A 19267-nucleotide genomic window follows, 5' to 3' on the forward strand; every position below is an offset into this window, starting at 1 on the left:
ACATGAAAGTTTTGAGTCTTAGGTGCCAACATTTTGATGTGTATTTTCCTCCCTTCCGCGCTCGCAGTGCATACCTATGGTTGCCAGAGCGTGCCCCAGCTGTAGATGTTAAGAAATTCTCTTTAGCCACATAGTTCCACAGCTCTCTCGCAGCGAACTGCTGGAATGAGATTCATTTTGTTCCGCGTTAACTCACTGTAATCCTAATAATCCGCGTTAATCCGCCCACCAATTCACCTTAACCCATCTTCTCGACTGGACCTACTTTCAAAGTTTTGGAGGGTTCTTTGGAATATTTGAGGGTGGGCCAACTCCCAAATGGTGTCGCATTTTCTTCTTTAAGAACGTGGTTAAGATGGCCCCAAGTTTTTTGCACCACTTTCGTTCAAACAAATGTCGATGCTTCAATCACCGCGAAAGCTCCTGCAATATATCCCTAGCGGGATTGAGACATGGTATCCTATCTCTAAAGCATTCCCGCACACGACGGAGACAATGGAATAGAACCTTTCAAAGGTCTTCAGCTAATCGCGCTGCCGATAATGCCAATCTGAAGGCCGAGCACCCCTGTATTTTTGCAGGCACCAAAGATAGAGCCGAATAGCTGCTGGGGCGTAAATCATAGCTTAGAATTGTACTCGAAGAGCGCTCGTATCTTTAATGTGACCGTCTTATCTCTTCGCTATCTTAGCTGCAGCTCCCTTGGAGAGAGAGGTTAGCGCGTGTAGAAGCAGCTCCCCTTCCGATAAAGCCTAGTACACATTATTTAGCGCATTCGTTGGTCATTGTATTAGCAATGAGCCCCCCAGCGTATAGAGTAGATTTCGAATAATTTCATCGAATGCTAGTATCAGCGATCATAACTAGCTGAAGAGCCCCTTAGCTAACATGTACACTTCGAAATTCAATTTTTCCTGACACGTCGTTCCTCTTTTGGTTTATTTTCAGTGTTATATTCATCACCATCATCATGAAGAATGGTTTTTTTTTCGAAGTTTCTTCGTTACCTTCTGAGGCGGAATCTGAGGCGGTAGCAGGCTGGCCCTCAATGCAGTTGAGAATGCGCGTGCACTATAAATTTTACGCCGTCCAAGACTTACGTATCAATATTGTGACGCAATCGTTCGTCCTACAGCGTTCCAAATGGTGTCATACGCGCCTGTGTAGGAGGTGGGGGGGGGGGGGGGGGGCGTCTCAAACAATCAAACGTCTACGTCTTGCCTTCACAACATGCATGCTCGGCCAACATCATCGCCGTGCATCGATAGGGTGCGAACGCTCGTAGTCTGGTGCACAACCAACATGCAAACGCACAAACTCGTAGAAAAGAACCTCAACGTATGTACAAACATTGCGCGTAAACAATGCACCCCGGCACAGCAATGCTTTTACATTCCCCCACATAAGCAGTCTCATGCGTCTCTGGCGAAATTTTATTATGCACGCTGTACCTAAGCCCGCCCATAAATTTAATTGGAACCCGCTTCTGCCGTAACTCAACTCGCATGATTATAATACTGTGCGCGCCCGTTAGGGCGTTGAGTAAGAGAAAAGCATGTTAATAGCGAAACCAAAAACGCAAGAACAACATATAGGTTCGAAATACAAAAATGATTTGTGAACAGAATAGGTCGTTAAAGAATACTAAGAAGTTTGAAATCATTTTGCTAGCGCTTATTCAACGCTCGAGACAAAGAACACAAATACACAGTTCAGACGCTAGTCTTCAACTGGCTTTTGTTCGAAGAACATTGAATATAAGACATCTCAAAATGCTGACACTCACACACACGCAGTAGCAACGCCCCGCTTCAGGAACAACATTTCATTTTTTTGATAGATTGACAGACGGGGGGCTGACGCACTTCGAACCTTCTTTATCAATGCACATAGCTTCGAAAATTTCGCATTACGACTGCATTTTTATTGTACCTAGGATGCTAGTATCTTGAAAGATTGGCGTACAAGGTACAGGGTCAAGGTCGCCAGGGTACCGTTCGATAAGACAGCGTTTGCAGTGCACAGCATGATTCCCCCCTCTCCCCCACCCCCCCACCTATTTGGATTCCGTCGCTAAGCGGTGCTCTCTCAGCCGTTCATTTATGCATCTTCCTGATTGCTCAATATAAGCCTTGCCACAATAAAGCAGGATTTTATAGACAACACCGGTTTTGCATGGTACGAACTTGTTTTGGCATTTCGTAGTGCACAGTGTGTTCCTTGCCTCGCCGTGTACGAGCGGCCACAAGCCCACAAGTCCCTTCGGGGCAGTCAATACAAGATCGACGCTATACTTTTTCGCCACCTTTTTTACACGGTGCGACATGTTGTGCACATACGGCATAGCCACAATTTGAGTCCGTCGTTGGGAATCTTCAGGGTTCTGTTGCCTCCCAGTTCTCACTTCTTTCAGCAGCTTTTCCGTATCAGATGTCACAGTTTCCTCTGGAAACGCGACATCTTCTAAGCGAAGCTTTTGCAGTGTCTCAGTTTCGGTGATATGCAATGCTCGCACGGCTAATTGAGAGCAGCGCGAAAGGCATTCATGGCAATACCACTTTTCACAAGTTTAGAGTGCACCGATTGATAACTTCGAATTTTTTTTTGTCCTCGGCTGATAGATCCAGTAAATACCTGCCTTTTCAACCGTAATGCATATAACAAGGAACTGTAGCCTATCGTCGTTTGAAATTTCCACTGGAAATGTTAGACCCAGGCTACAAGAATTAAAAACATCGAGCACATTTTTCACCACATCGTCCGGTTTGTCAGACTGTGTTAGATTAATTACTACAAGATAGTCGTCAACGTATCTAAAAAATGCATTTAACTTTGTCAGTGTTAATCCGCGCCACTATGCGTTGGTCAATGTATGCTAAGAAGACAGAACTAAGAACGGGGGCGACGGAGGACCCAATGCAAATGCCATCCTTCTGTACATATTCTGCACCTTCTTACAAGAAGGAGGGTTATATGCATCACGGTTGAAAAGGCACGTATTTGCTGGATGTATCAGCCGAAGACAAAAAAAAATAAATTCACAGTTATCAATCTGTGCACTCTAATCTTGTGAAAAGTGGTATTGCCATGAATGCCTACCGCGCTGCTCTCAATGAGTCGTGCGAGCATTGCATCACCGAAAGTGTGACACTGCAAAAGCTTCGCTTAGAAAACGTCGTGTTTCCAGAAGAAACTGTGACATCTGTTGCGGAAAAGCTGCTGAAAAAAGTGAGAACTTGGAGGCAATTAACAGAACCGTGAAGATTCCCAATGACGGACTCAAATTGTGGCTATGCCGTATGTGCGCAACATGTCGCACCGTGTAAAAAAGGTGGCGAAAAAGTGTAGCGTCGATCTTGTATTGACTTCCCCGAAGAGACTTGTGCGCTTGTGGCCGCTCGCAAACGGCGAGGCAAAGAACCCACGATGCACTACGAACCACCAAAACAAGTTCGTACCATGCAAAATCGGTGTTGTCTATAAAATCCCCCTTGATTGTGGCAAGGCTTATATTGGGCAATCAGGAACATGCATAAATGAACAGCTGAGAGAGCACCGCTTAGCGACGGAATCCAAATAGGCGGGGCGGGGGGGAGGGGGGTGAATCTCGCTGTGCACTGCAAACGCTGTCTTATCGAACGGTACCCTGGCGACCCTGACCCTGTACCTTGCACACAAATCTTTCAAGATACTAGCATTCTAGGTAGAATAAAAATACAATCGTAACGAGAAATATTCCAAGCTATGTGCATTGATAAAGAAGGTTCGAAATGCGTAAGCACCCCGCCTGTCAGGCTATCAAAAAACTATATATATTGTTCCTGAAGCGTGGCGTTGCTACCGCGCGTGTGTGAATGTCAGCATTTTGAGATGTCTTATATTGAATGTTTTTCGAATAAACGGCAGTTGAAGACTAGCGCCTGTCCTGTGTATTTGTGTTCTTTGTCTCGCGTGTTCACTAAGCGCTAGCAAAATGATTTAAAACGCTTTCCAACTAGCCCAAGTTTCCGCCTTAATAAATACTAAGAAGCACCGGTTGTCATCAAGGTCTTGAAATCAAAAAGCTAAAAATAAGAAACACGGGAAAATCGGAAAGTAAACTGCGAATAAAACTGCTCAGTTATCTTTTAGATGTTTCAGCTATTTTTAGTGAGATGATTTTGGATCATATATAGACCAGATATGGTCAATGAAATGAAGGCTCCCGTTTGTGAATGCTGAGATTAAAAGAGGAAGCGTTGTTAATTCACCTGTACATGCTGAAACGTTGCACGCCAAAAAAACGATGCGGCCTCGGGTTATGAATATATGTAATAAAGAGGTAAATGAGAGATAGTGTCCTGTATGTCTGACTATTGGATTACAATGTCACGTTTGATTGGTGTCATGTTAGAATGTAAGCATCCTCATTCTGGATTACCCCTAGAAGGAGGTTATATAACTTTTATATAGAGACCACTCAGGTGAGGCGACTTCTGGTTACACAATACCAGAAGCTAGTTTGTGGACGTCATTTAAGAAATATCTTGATGCGCTGCGTAATTCGTCTACATTTTGGATGTCTTGGCGCAAATGGTCTCAATGTGCGTCGACCAGGTTATGAAATTAACTCCTATTTTTTTTAGGCATCCGAGTCACCTTACCGTTCTCTCTAGTTCTCTACTGTTCTCTAACACTGCATATCCAAAAAAACACGATCCAGAGGTGTGAAGCTCGCTCGCAGCCCAAACTTTTGGCGTGAACCCTTGTTGGGCGTTGCAAAGTGCCGTAGGCTGTGCTGAGCCACAGTCCCCTCTTACACACTTCTCTGAATTTACTCTGATATGCGAAGAAATGTTATTTCGCCCATTCTTACATATATTTCAACATACGGGCTTTCCAAACTCTTTTTGAGCAAACCTTATCAGGAATCAATGAGGAAGTAATAGCTGCTACTTACAACTACAATTTTTAATATAATTTTTGAGTTTATGCGGATTTAACATCCCAAAGCGACTCAGGCTATGAGAGACGCTGTAGTAAAGGGCTCCGAAAATTTGGACCACTTGGGGTTCTTTAACGCTCAATGACATCGCACGGTACACGAACCTCTAGAATTTCGCCTCCATCGACATTCGACAGCCGCGGCAGGGATCGAGCCCGCGTCTTTCGTGTCGGCAGCCGAGTCCCATAACCACTGACCCACCGCGGCAGCACTATTTTATAAACTTTATTGATATAAAAAAAACGTGAAACTGTAAACTTGAAGCCCAGACAGCCGTCATGCACTCCAAATACACTTCTGAACACATGTTAGTCAGGGCAAGTTCAAGAAAAGAAAAAAAAAGGTTAAACTACCTATTTTGGATTGGCCATCTACTACGCCAAGAATAAAAGTCAGGCAAACATTTCTAAAACACAAGAAAGGCTCTTGCTAATAAGTGCTCTGCGGTTTAGGCCCCACATCTTTGTGCCCTCCTTTTGCACTTCCCTACCACCATTCGACGCCAGCCCGGCCAAGCATCGACGCTGGCCCGCATTCGCCGCACTACTTGACCCGGCCCGCCAATGGTATCGAGTCTGCAGCCGCCCAAGCCGCAATGATACGACTGGAATCGTAACACGCCCGACAGAAAAGAGGATTGATCCAAATCATTTGCGCTCACTTATCCGTGGCCGAGGTTCGCACGCCCCGTTTATCGCCACGCCTTAGGCGCAGCAAACTTGACACTCACCTTATGACCCGCGCTCGATATCGCAACTTATCATGTCGTCGCAAAGGGCACAATTTGCTCTTTAATTTGCTTTTGACAAAATCCGAGAGCCTGGTTCTCCTTCTCTCCGTTTCATCGTCCTTCTCGCCACCTCCAGGTATTTGATAAGTTCAACTGCGTCAATACCGAGTCACGTGCATAAGATAAGCCACTCTATTTAACTTCCCTGCCCAGGGGTTCACCGTAGTCAAGCACAAGCTGCGAGCACTCCCTACTCACTAGCATCCTTAACCTCCTTGACATCCCAGCTTAAGATTGACGCCCCTGGCCGTCGAAGTAGAGACTGCACCCGCACGCCACAGCGGCACTGGCATCTTTGGGGCTTGCGCTCGTCCTTGGAGAGTTCCGCCCCTGATCTTGATCCGCATAGTTCCCAAGGAGTCTTGTGAGTACCCAAGTGGACACAAAGTTATAATTACCACAGCGGTCAACCTTACATTGAAGACAAAAAGGTGTACACGAAATAGTGATGAATTTGACAGCAGAAGAGAAATCATACTAATGTCTACCGTCCAGCTGCAGAATTCGAAAAAAGTGTAGGCTTTTAACGTAGGTTAACCGAGTAGATGTGCGAAAGCATGCGTTTAGCCTCGTTGGCTCATTGCTGGGTCCACTGTACTTCTGGCGACGATATTAGACTCAGGTTAAGCCCTGATCGAGGTTAAGCTGACCTGATCTGTTCGTGCCGCACATGGAAGTCGATGAGGACGACGATATGCAATGCACAGGGCGAGTGTGTTGCAATGTAACCCGATGTGTGATCAACTCTGCGTAGTACTCTGATGCAATGGCCAGAGAAGTTGATCTTTGTGAAATGCCGCGGGTCGTAACACTGTGGCGTCAATATTTATTTTATTTCTGGTTTGGCCAAGTTCAACCTCAAGGTCTCCCTCCCATTGGCTAGACATGGAGCGACCCTCCACAGAACTTTCCGAGCTTCTTCCCATTTGCCGCAGCTCGCGGGGCGCTTCTCCGAATTAATCAGTTACTGCAAGGCTTCACACAAGATTCTTGGTTGGCGCCGTGTTATGTAGTGCTTTGGCAGCAAAATAATCTTCTCGTATCACTTGTAATCAAGCTTCCCGAGGAGCAAGTGGACTCAATTCTGAATAAGTGCAATTTATTTGCGAATTCGGTAACATTTAGCTCTATATATAGAGAAATGCGTACTCCTTACTTTCTGCTTGCTTTCTTTCGCTCAACTGTATTTTTGAACCTGAGATTCATTAAAGGTCATTAGTGGGAAAAGGCTCTTAATACCTACGCTGTGTTTCGCTGTTATATATGCAATCTAAAAATTTACATTAAGCCGTAATGAGGTTGAGAGCGAATTAGAGATCAATTTATACTCATTGTCGAATGCTTACCAGTATTACTCTGATAATCCAGTGCAGTAATCTCCAAGGACCAGACCAAAGCTTAGCCCATAACGAGGGGAACAAGACTGGTTAAACAATTTCGTGATAACAAAGCAGTATATTCTAAATCTTATTGTTTTCTTTATTTAGATTGTTCTTTGGCTGCCACAAGCCTCATTTGTTCACAGATAAATCTTTGCGAGACGGTCTGTATGGCACGCAGACCAGATGTTGTCGTAAGAATTCGCCTTTCGTCCAGCGCTTCCTTTTCTCTCTCCCCATTTTGTTATCGCAGGTTGTTTGTAAACTCAGGCAGTGATAACCACGCAAAGCGGGTCACATTGATAGACATCCATGAGTGCTCATACAGGTACGTTAAGTGACACGTCTAAGAACCGGGGCTTCTGAGACCAAGGTTGTTTCTTCAAGGCAATCCGGAAAAGCACTTGATACCGGAAGCGTCGTATCCGGAGGGACAGCTCTTGGACAGGCTGTCTAATTTGCACGTCCGTCTGCTGTTGTCTGAGTTTACTTAGCCACCGTCATTCTTGCTGAGTCATTGTTAGTCCGGCGTCTTTCTCCTCTCACCTACAACTGAAGAAGAGGAGACGAGAAGGTAAAGGTTAGCAGGTGGTTTGTGAGAATAGGCAAATACCTCTAAACACCATCTGCCACCCTTGGCAGGTGAAGACCTCACACATGCTCAGACGCCGAAGAGTTTTCCCTTTCGTGACCAGCTTAGTGCTGTCGCATTAAAATCACCAATAGGTGGTCAAAGGATGGGATGCAGCACTCGGCGTTTGCGGTATTTCGCTTTTACGTGGATAACCTATACCTCGATCGCCTATCAACTGCATTCTTTGAACTTGATTTCGCTGTCTCTTTTTTACTCACATGCTGGGTGGGCTTCCGGAGGATGTATTTGGGTGGAGGGTGTATTGGAATGGGTGGGTCCTTGGTGACGCTTGGGAGAGCGGTGTGAAGAGTTAGATGTGCTCTTACTTTTTTGCTGTGAGCTCGGCTACTACTTCACACGATCCACGCCGTTACGTGGAGGGAAGATGGAAGGGAGGCTTTCTGAAGGGGGAATTGGGCGGAGGGTACAGAAGGTGGGTGGATGGTGGGTGCCGCTTCTGAAGGGTGAACATAAATGTGTGGTGGCTGGCGCTTCAACTGTGTTGAACCTTTTCTCGCCCAAGGTATAAAAACTGTAAGCTCGTTTTGAAAAGCACACATATCCATTTCATCGCATGTTGGTCTTTCCCTCTTCTGATTACAGTGTTAAAAGAAGCACATTTTTGTTCGACTCCTCATTCACAAGGCAGAGCTCAGCTAGTTTGGACACGCTATTGCGGAGTGGGCTGGTATGAATGATCGCGTTGCGTAAGCACCCCAGCCGCATCTATTAATATTTATACAGTTTTCGCAAGTTCAGTCCATCGGTGACCAGCGTGTTGTTAGGCTTCTGTTTACGTTTCTAGTAAGAAATCCTTCTTTGGGTCCGTTATTACCGATTGACAATTTCAATCTATCAACAATTCTACGGGGCGCCCACAACGAATGGACTTGTGATCAGATTCGAATATGACTTTCTAGATTCAAAACCTCTCATGTATAGACGCGTGGACGTTTCTTCCCATAAGGAGCAGGAAAAGAGGCCAAGTTCACGACAAGGCTTAGCCACTCGTGTGCTGTGGAAGAAAAAGCGAGTCTATATAGAACATAATTCAAGCCCCCCTCCCTTTTCCCATTACAGAGGGGAGGGGGGTTCTACCCACATGAGTGGTGCGCCCCGCAAGTACCTTCGCTAGAACCCAGACGCTCCAACCTCTAGCTATGCGATGGCAGGTAGTGTTCCAAAACTCTCGTCCTCCGCTCACTGCTGTATTTGTCTTCGCGCTGCAGTCGCATTCGGCACGAAAAATATAATTTTCGGCTCCATACAAGTTACCGGTCAAAGCAATGCCTCCCGTGGTCATAAAAGCCTCTATCTCTCTTCCTCTGGCTGTGCAGGCAACAGAGTTTTCTTCGGGAACATGGCACCGACGGCGGAGACAGACTGCCGCTACACACTCACCGGATTCGGCGAGTTTCTCGAATGGCGCACCTTACGGTTCGTGGAGCCGATGCCCAAGATTAGAGTGTGCCGGCTTTGCGGAGTCGTCGCCTCGGTGGGGAAGCTGCTGCCCTGCACGCATGTCCTGTGCGAGACTTGCAAAGACCAGGTGGCCGACAGGGGACTCCAGTGTCCCATAGATGGCACCACCTTCGTCGCCGAAGACGTTCAGGAGATGCCGTTCACTCGGCGCGAGCTAGGCGAACGCCACGTGCACTGCATCAACGACGCCGGGAGCGGCGCCGCCGGGTGCCCCTTCGTCGGAAAACTGTCCTCGCTGGAGGAGCACTTCATCGCCCACTGCGTCTACGGGACGGTGCGTTGCTCCAAGTGTAGGGGAAGTGTGCTCCGCAAGGACCTGGTCGAGCACTACGTTAACTGCACTGACGATGAGAAGTCACGGTGAGATGACTGACTTTCCTTGCCCGCCTTTCAAGGTCTCCTACTCGTTTCTCTTTGCGCTTTTGTTTGCCACGTTAGTGTAGTAACAACACAAAACCTGTGGAGGTCTAGTCAACATCCATGTTTGTTTCGAATATAAAAGATCGCAGTGCACATTTTGTAGAAACCACATCGTTTTGTCATGAAAGGGATCTCACTTCTTAAGGACGAAAAAGGGCAAGAGCGGGGTTATAGCCTCCATGTAAAGTCACACAATTAAAAACAAAACAAAAATATAGGCATTGTGAGTGCCTTCTTACCGCAGGAACGGGTTAGTCTTTAACACCGTTCAAAAGAGGCAGTTCCGTTTCTATGCGCAGTCGAAAAAAAAATTGGAGGACGCTTAAGCTTCGCCTTTAAGGGTGGAACACGACACATCGTTTTCGACAAATCCAATGCCGCGAACGCCAGCATAGCTTCCGCGCCGAACGAACGGGACACAGCCGCAAGCTTCCTAGCTCCAAACCGGAGTATTCCCTAACCCTCAGCTTTATAGCAAGTGGCACCCTGAGATTTTCAGCCCCAGGTGCAAACGTTGCGACGGCATAGCGGACATGATCCATATGGTATGGACATGTCCGAGCTTTGGACAACTTGACCGAACAGATGAGTCCTGGGAGGCACTGCTTCACAACGAGGACGACAATCAACAACGCGAAGTCATCCGTCTCGCACTCTCCGCTGCTGAGGTCCAAGAGATCCCGGTCGACGGCTGAGGGGGAGGACATGGCTGGGACCGAGCGGCGCCTCGGATACCCATCATCTTTTTGACGGGTACTAATAAATGTTATTTCTCTCTCTCTCTCTTGTGGCGAACGCGCTTTGGATTTGCGCTGCGTTGTTCGCCGCTCACCGCGTGATCCCTGCCTGCCCGCACGGCCCCACTGCGCCCGAACGAAACGAGCGGGAGGCGCTGCCGTCGCGCGCTATCTGTTGGGGCAGGGGCTACATTGCGAGGAGGAGGAGGGGAGAGGACGATTTTTCGCTCACGGCCAACGCCGCCGAAGCCGATGCCGACACCGGCTTTTCTGCAACACGAGCTCTTTAACGCTGTCGCGTTAAAATGAGTTTTCGAGCCCAACCCCGGTATACGCGGTTTACACCGACTATATTAGCCTGTCGTCCTACTTCGCTGAAACACCTTTTTATGCCAGTAAGTTACATGTCTAGGGTACAGTATTAATGCACGCATGTTGTTCTGATTTTCTCTTAACAACTCTGCAGTCCCGCCGATTCTGCACCGAATGGCAAGGTGACTGTCGACGCTGCCGATGCCGGTCGCCTGGCCACAACGTTGAGGGACATTCAGCACGGCCTCAAAAACGCGGTGGAAGGCACCCCCAGGGTCGACATGAGGCTGGGCTCGCTGCAGAAAAAGGCCAGCTCGGTGGAAGACCTCCTCGAAGTGCTGGATCCGAAAGGAAGTTCACCTGAAGCGTCACAGCACAGCAGTAGGCGCAACTCGGCAGCAGGTGCGCACCCTTGCTCTTACGCGACATCAAAGCGTGCTATGACAAATGGCCAAAGTGGAGTTTTAGGGTTTATTACCCTCATGTAGATATGTCTAGAGCTTCGTGAAATATATTACAGGAGCTGTGACCAAGCTTAGCCTTTTTCAGCCAGTTTACCTGTCCGCCGCCTGCACTATTGACACCACGTAACTGGAAGGGAATATATTCATAAGTAATTATGAGTTAACTGGAGGGACCAGTAAGCCGCTGCGCCACCACGTTGATACCCAATGACTATTCATCCAACGCGCTCCAAGTTCTGACTTGTGAAGCGGTTCATGCGCTCACACTCCGTAGTTGTGACTGTTATAGTAAACCTACAGTGATACGCACTGAACACTCACAACTGCAGCGGCAATTTCGAAGTATCTTACGCAAACTAAACACATCCGTCTACTTATTCAGGCTTCACGCGTTCAGTTTGTTTTCGTTCTAAAGTTTTCCGCATACGTGTCAGCTTCTGCTTTTGCGCGTTTTAGTGCACTACATGGTTTTACCGATACGTTCAAATATACATATCTCAGAACAAAATTTCGCCCAAAACTGCACACCCCTGTCCTGCTGATTCCTGATGAATTTATTTCAAGCCAAACGGTGATTGTGATGCCAAAAAGTTTGGCACGAAGCGACCATGTACACTAACAGACATAAGTGGGTCTGTTGAGATTGTTACGCTTGCAAATTGTACACTTCAGCTCACAATCCGAGTGCAGCCGTGGATAGCAACCACACCTCAACCATGTTCCACTTTAGTTTCCACTTATAGTCGCCTCTAACGATAAATCACAAAGTAATGTATCCGGAAACGACATGTAAATTTCATCTAGTCAGTATTCATTGGTAACGGAACAGCAACAATGTTCAGAGTGAAGAGCCACAGGCGATAGGCAACAGTTTTCGTGTCGAGGTCTTTCAATACGCCTGTATCTCTTTGGGCTCTGTGTTAGTGTCATATATATCTGAAAGACTGCAGCCTGATACTGCATGTGTCAAGTCTCAACCGTTTTCTACCAAGCGCCATGTCATTTGGACCGCTGTTCTGATCCGCCTTAGGCAAAGCACAATCAAGGACACAAAGAACTTACATTATAACGCCTTCACTACACGGTTTTCAGGTCAGCAGTCACTCCTTGCGTGGCGCTCGCCTACTGACAAACCTATTCCGGGAATTGCGCACAATGTACAGTTATAGCAACTAGAACGTTTTCCCAGACATTTCGGCTGCAAAGGACCAAAACGTTTATTGGGGGCAATGGCACTTACTTTAAAATAATAAAAAAACTAATCTCGCAAGACAAAATAATCGGGGAACTGTAGCTTTCATTCTTTATTTATTTATTGTTTTCTTTTCATATTCAAGGAGTGAGAAGGCTCAGGTAAAATCCGTAAACAAGTGGCTTGCCGGCCCCCAAACCCCGTCGACATAGGAACAGCGGCATGAAGTCACATGATTTACAAGTCAAACGCAAAATGAAATCAAAACGGAAATAATGCACAAGTCACGAACCTGTTGACGTGAACAGGATAAAGCACATTACGAGAAAATTTCATATCCTAAAGAAATAGTAAATTGGAAAATTAAAATAAGAAATGCGATTGAAAACCATGTATTTTAAATGTGCAGAAAAGTTCATATGTAGCGCTTGATACATTCGACGCAGATGATAGTGTACAATATTTTGTAGCAAATATACTATTAGTGGGCAATGAGGTATGTTATTGGGGACACATACCTTAATTTAAAGTGTTTGAGTTTGATTGCGTCAGTACCTTCGTTGTGGAGGGCGTTAAGCAGCCATGACAGTGTACCTTTTAACATTTGTGAACCACAGTGGGTGCGAGATTGAGGCATATCCAAAATGTCGATCATCTAGCGTGGTACCAGGAAATGTTTTTCTCTGAGTATGTGTATGGGCTGTATCTGGAGTGTGTTTTATTTCGTAAATAAGTTAGCAATGTGTTCAGTGTACGGAACATTTGCTATTACGTGTACTATCTTTTTCTCCATTAGTAGTAGCTTATTCAGGTTTGAATCTCTCGTTGTGCACCGAACAGGATGGTAATAATTTATCTGGGGTAAGAACAAACCAATTATGAATAACACCAGCTAAAGTTGTGTCCTTCCTTCATCCTTCTCGAAAAACTAGACTTACTTTGGTACGAAGCTTATAAGAATTGCCTTAAAATCGAGTCAAACATTAAGATTTGGCCCCAACAAACCATGAGCATGATTTGGTTTATGAATTTGGCCGCGGCATTTTCTTTTCACAGCGTCCTCCAAGACCTTAATGTTTTGTGGTATTGACTCCATGCGCAAGAGCCAGGACAACCTGCTTCTACCCCTCGATGGGGCCTGCACACTCGCCAACTACACTTTCACGCTGCAATGCAAGTTCGAGAAGAGCTGGTGCAAGCTGTCGGCTGTTTCGTTCCTGTTCACATTATGCGTCGGTGACAGGGACGACTTCGTGGAGTGGCCGTTCGCCAAGCAGGTCCATATCAGCATCCTCCACCCGACAAAGGAAGGCCGGGACATCCAGGTACCCTTCAAGATATGTCCAGAGAAGAACGCGGTGTGCCTGAAGAGGCCCCAAAGTGGCGTGCTACAGAAAGGAATACTTTCGGAGAAGATCAGCTGGAAGTACATTGAGAAGAAGGAACTCTTCTCCAAGGACTCCCTCATTGTTTATGTGGAGCTCGAATGAGCCACTGACTTCTTAGCACATGCTGCAAACGTTTCACCCCGTCCTCTGTCTCTACTGCATGGTTTCTGCTTATACTCTAGCTCCCTGCTTAGAGTAGACATTTTAGACATAAAGATCAGCGACGTTTTCTAATTTGCCCACCTTGTTATTCCCACTGATGCATCCTAATTAAATGCGTACAAGTTTTTCTGGAAGGATCAAATCGGATGCTTAGTTAGATGTTGGCTATGGAGCACGGCGTTCTTTCCGCGGCATCTGATCAGATTCGCGACGATTTCAGTATGTGCCCGTGTGTTCCCAGTTTTCCTGGGCCTGACTAGGACCAGCCATGACTGCCACTCCTTACAACCTATGTTGGAAGAGGGGTATAAAATATATTACTCATGGCGTGATAATATTTTTATTTTTTCACTCTTCAATCCGAAACACGGCCGTTCTCTTCGGCTAATGTATATTAACGACGAATTCTTGCTATATTCATTCATCTGCTTCCCTGAAATAATATTTTTTTTTGGAATAAGCGCTTGTCTAGGACTTCTGCTTTTGCATCGGTTTTTTTTTTCGCCCTATTTCTACAGAGTTGCACCACAGTTTCGATAATGCAAGGCGCGATGACTTATTCTTGGACTAAGACTAAATGGTGAAGTGCTCTCTTCGGCTGCATCTATGCTTAGCTTGGACAGGCGCTCGATTTACTTTCAACAAGTCAGAAAGGTTGCAAATACTGCTACTGTTTGAAACAGGACTGAAATTTCTTGCTAATGTTTATTTTATTTATTTATTTGAACATACTGCTGGCCTCACATTTGAGGCCGTCGCAGGAGTGGGACATCACATACACTAAAATAACACAGGTCAAGTAAGTGCCAACACAAAGGCGATCGTAGTCCAACAAGGCAATATGCATTATACAAAAGGTAAAACAAAAGGTACAACAAAGGTAAAACAAAAAGTAGCATATTTGAGGACTTCGGCACGGTAAAAAAACGAGCAAAATGGTTAAAAAAATATAATAAGCGAGAGTCAGATAAGAAAGTCGGGATGTCATCGTCAGCAAGAAAAAAAGAGTGCAAGAGTTAGCGCACCAGCATCGTAGTCGTTATTGCAAAATAAAGCGTGATATGTTGGCGATGAAATCTTTGAGTGATGCGCAGTTGACAGCATCGCAAGGCAGACTATTCCACTCACGGATTGCTTGTGGGAAGAAAGAGTACCTGAATATATCGTTGTGAAATCTGTACTCGGTTAAGTGCTGTTGGTGTTTTGTTCTGGTAGTGCGCGTGTTTGACTTTATTAAGTACTTACTCGTATCGATTTTCATACCGCCATTAAGCAGAAGGAAAAGAAACTTGAGGCGCAGTAGTCTGGCTCGGTTATGTATAGTGGGAAGGTCGGCTTGTCTTAAGAGCTGTGTAGGGGAGTCATGACGGCGATATTTGTTAAAAATAAATCTGACCGCTTTTCGTTGTACGCCCTCTAATCTTTCTATGTATTGTTTGCGGAAGGGGAGCCAACATATTATTCCATAGTCCATTATGGAGCGAACAAGTGAAGTGTATGCTAAGAGCTTAGTGTCGACTGATGCGGATTTAAGCGATCGTTTAATCGAGTAGAGAGCTGCCAGTGCTTTATTAGTAATATAGGCTACCTGCTTGTTCCATTTAAGATCCGAGGAAATTATTACTCCTAAACATTTATATTCTTCTACTTTCCTTAACATCTGTCCTTGTAGATAATAAGGGAGATTTATTGCCGCTCTCTTATTTGTTACTGTCATGCAAACCGTTTTTTCTACATTAATCGTCATCTGCCATGTTTCACAACATTGTGCTATGCTTTCAAGGGCACTATTTAGAATTGCTTGGTCTGCATGGCAGGTTATTTCTTTGTAAATGATGCAGTCGTCTGCAAACATTCTTACTGTTATGTTAGTACTATTATGCAGGTCGTTGATAAAAAGAAGAAAGAGGACAGGGGCCAGAACGGAGCCTTGTGGCACGCCAGACATCACATCGCCGCAATCTGAAGAGTGCCCTTTAAAGTGTACATATTGGCGCCGGCCTGTAAGGTAGCCTTTCAGCTATTTGGTAATATTATTGTCACCGAGATAATGGAAAAGTTTTTGGAGGAGCTTAGGGTGGGAGACCCGATCGAACGCTTTCGAAAAGTCTAAGAATATCATGTCTGTTTGGCCACATTTGTCTATTGTAAACGCTGGGTCGTGAATTGTCTCTATTAATTGAGTAGTCGTAGACAAACCTTTTCTAAAGCCATGCTGGTTAGGCACAATTATGTTATTTTTTTCTAGAAATGATAGGATATGTTTAAGAATTAAATGTTCGAGGATTTTGCATGTTGTACAAGTAAGCGAGATTGGTCGATAATTGGATGCGTTGGTAATGTTGCCCGATTTATGTATAGGAATGACCTTGGCAATTTTCCATTTCTCCGGGATTTTGCCTGTTTGCAGTGATTTTTCAAAAATAATCAGCAAGAACTTTGACATCCATTCCGCGTAACGCTTAAGAAATGCATTTGGTATGTTGTCGGGACCACCGGAGTTTTTAGGGTCTATTTCAAGTAAGAGGGAAAGAATGCCCGATTCATTTATGATCAAATCATCTATTTTTGCTGTGTTACTCGGAGGATATTCTAGGTCAGGTTTTTTTCCCATTGTCGTGCGTAAATACTGATATAAAGTAATCATTGAAGTCTGTAGCCTTCGCGATAGCCTCGGCGGGTGGTGGATTACTGTCCTAACGTGAATTCGAATTGAGGTACCGCCAAAACTTGGAAGGAGATACTTTGATAAAATTACTTAGGGTGACGTTCATGTACTCATCTTTAGCCTTTTTTATAGCTGCCTTTAGTGCATGAGACTTTTCGCGTAATTTATCAGTGTAGACGGGTAGCCGCAGTTTATTCCTCAGTTTCCTATGTCTTGCAGTCTGGCGCTTTAATTGTATAATTTTTCTTGTTATCCAAGGGTTTTTCTTATGCACCGGCTTGACCTTTGTGGGAATATGTGCTGATAAGCAGTGCTGAATAATTCTTTCAAACGCTGACCATAATGTGTCTACTGAAGCTGAACTATTCATGGCGAAAGAACTAAAGGTGGAATACGATTCATCTAGACAAACCAGTACACTAACGTCGTCGGCGTTTGTCCAGTCGAAAATTCGTGCCCTCATCTTTACCGTAGGTGATGGCACGCCCAGCAGCAAGAAGCATTTAGCTGCTCTATGGTCTGATACGCCATCCACAACTTCCCATGAAACTCTGTCATTTGCAATGCTATCACACACAAAAATCAAGTCGAGTACATTTCACACAGAAAAGTCGCACCAGGCGTCATGCGTCTTATGTTACAGAAGCATGATCAGGTAAAAGATATAGGCGTGAAAAAAATGTACAGATAACTTCAAAGTTTTTATAACCTGAGGCAATAAACATCGCTTCAAAAAAAAAAAAGTGGTCAGATCACATGCACTGAGCCCGTCATAGTCTTTATGCGGGACACTTTTGCTTAACAGAAGTAAGCGGCCAGAAGGCCAGAATATCACTGTGAGCACACTGGGCATATCTCAAAAAAGCTGTAGCGCTGTCAGACAGCGCTGACACTCGCGATTTCCTTGATCCCTTCTCGTTAGAACTGATGTTTGGGCGAGTTGGAGTGCCATTTCAAAAAGTACAGAGCACATACTTTGGTCAGGGACGAAAACAGAGACACTAGGTCGGGCGCTGACTTGCAACCAACAAAATCTTTATTGCTGGGAACGAGGAAATATATTTGTGAGCCTCAAACCAACAAAAGGAAAAACATACTACCGATTCGTGCTGGTTCGTAAATAAAAACAATCGAACACATGCACAAGGCAACACATCATCACTTCCCTGCGGCTAGAAACCCCAATTATTTTGCTGACATTGACATGCAGGGGCTGCTAACACATACTTCTATAGGCCATGCATTGTGGGCGGCTTTAATGTTTTCACGCGTTAGCTTATTACTATGCCTTCTTAATACCTTTGTTGGTTGTGCGAACGAGTCGAGAAGCAGTAAGCCATTGCTTCCGCTTACGCCGTTGCATTGAAAGCTGGCAAACCTGTCGCGATTATGTCATGCTATAACAATGCGCTAAGCAAATCCTGTATTCACTCTATGCAAGATAGTTTCAGTCACCAAACCGGTCGGCTTGTGAAGGCGGGGTATCGCAAGCAACTGCTCGTGTCTGTATCTGAAACAACCCAAAGTAGGTTAAGCACATACAACAAAGGAGGAACTGGCAGAACCAATCAAGAGAGCAGAAAAGACAACAGCTGTTTATTACACTCGCCATATCTCACACAGACTCAAAAAGATTGGCAACCAAGCCCACGTCAGAGTTGTTTTTTCGGCTGCCGAAAAGCTTGACATGATGTCTAGAAAAGTTATAACCTAACTCATTCCACAAGTTTTCGCCACAAAGCATCAGAATTAGTTCATTGCATCTCAGGAAGGTGCCGTCTATGCCATTCCATTATTCTGCGGCAAGCAATACGACTGCCAAATAGGAAAGCAATACCTGTGAGAAACTGTGAAAGGGCCTTTCGGCATGCTTGCAGAGATTGCTGAAGTAAGCCTGGCCAACCTCGCTCCACGAAAACAAAGGTTTGAAGGAGGTACATTTAAGTAAAGCGTGAAATGACTAAAGCCGCATACGTCGTATGGTACAAAAACTCATGTGTTAGCAGCCGCTCCACAGCACTGTCTGCAAAAGAACTATTGTTTTTGGCGGTGTGTTGTCTTCTACATGAGTTCGGTTATTCCTGTGTATAAACGAGCCAGAATTGTCATTATGTTTTTCTTTTTCTTGTTTGGTGCCTCCCTTATGTATTTCCTCGTTCCAAGCAATAAAACGTTTGATGTAAGTCAGCGTCCGTTTATAAGTTCCCCTCTTTTTGTCCTTGACAAAAGTAAACCCTGTATTTCTTGAAATTTCTACCCGCTTTGTTCACGCCTGTACACTGAACCTTTACCTGCTGAGGATGACGCTACGAAGGATCGCCGGTCATTTCGTATCTGGAGCGACGAGTGGGTTGTGCAATGGTCCCCAATCTCTACAGGGGAAGAATCTCAATCTCTGAAATGTCTGAGATCGTTAGGGAAGAGAAGTGAGAACAAGCTGCTCCAACCCGCTTCTTAATAAATGCAATCACATTTTCTCCTAGGTATAGGCTCTTTGTGAGACAGCAAGGTTACTAATGCTCCACTCGTGATTCATGAAACGCGTAGGAAATGAATCAAGAAGCGGCGTTTTCTGTCCCTTGAGTGCACTCCATCATTAGCCAGGCCTGCTCGTTGAGTCATATTGCAAGAAAAAAATGAAATTATTTGATATAA

The 19267-nt window shown here is 45.3% G+C and overlaps 1 protein-coding gene across 1 annotated transcript; it reads left to right on the forward strand.

Moving 5' to 3' along the window:
• Positions 1-5919: 5919 nt before the first annotated feature.
• LOC144107848 (uncharacterized) lies at positions 5920-18211 on the forward strand. Its single transcript, XM_077641063.1, has 4 exons — positions 5920-6138; positions 9125-9629; positions 10893-11140; positions 13451-18211. The coding sequence occupies exons 2-4, from the start codon at positions 9148-9150 to the stop codon at positions 13882-13884; spliced, it is 1164 nt and encodes a 387-aa protein (XP_077497189.1). The 5' UTR covers positions 5920-6138; positions 9125-9147; the 3' UTR covers positions 13885-18211.
• The last annotated feature ends 1056 nt before the right edge of the window (positions 18212-19267 follow it).

This window comes from Amblyomma americanum, chromosome 10 (assembly GCF_052857255.1).
Source record: "Amblyomma americanum isolate KBUSLIRL-KWMA chromosome 10, ASM5285725v1, whole genome shotgun sequence".
Taxonomy (NCBI): Eukaryota; Metazoa; Arthropoda; class Arachnida; order Ixodida; family Ixodidae; genus Amblyomma; species Amblyomma americanum.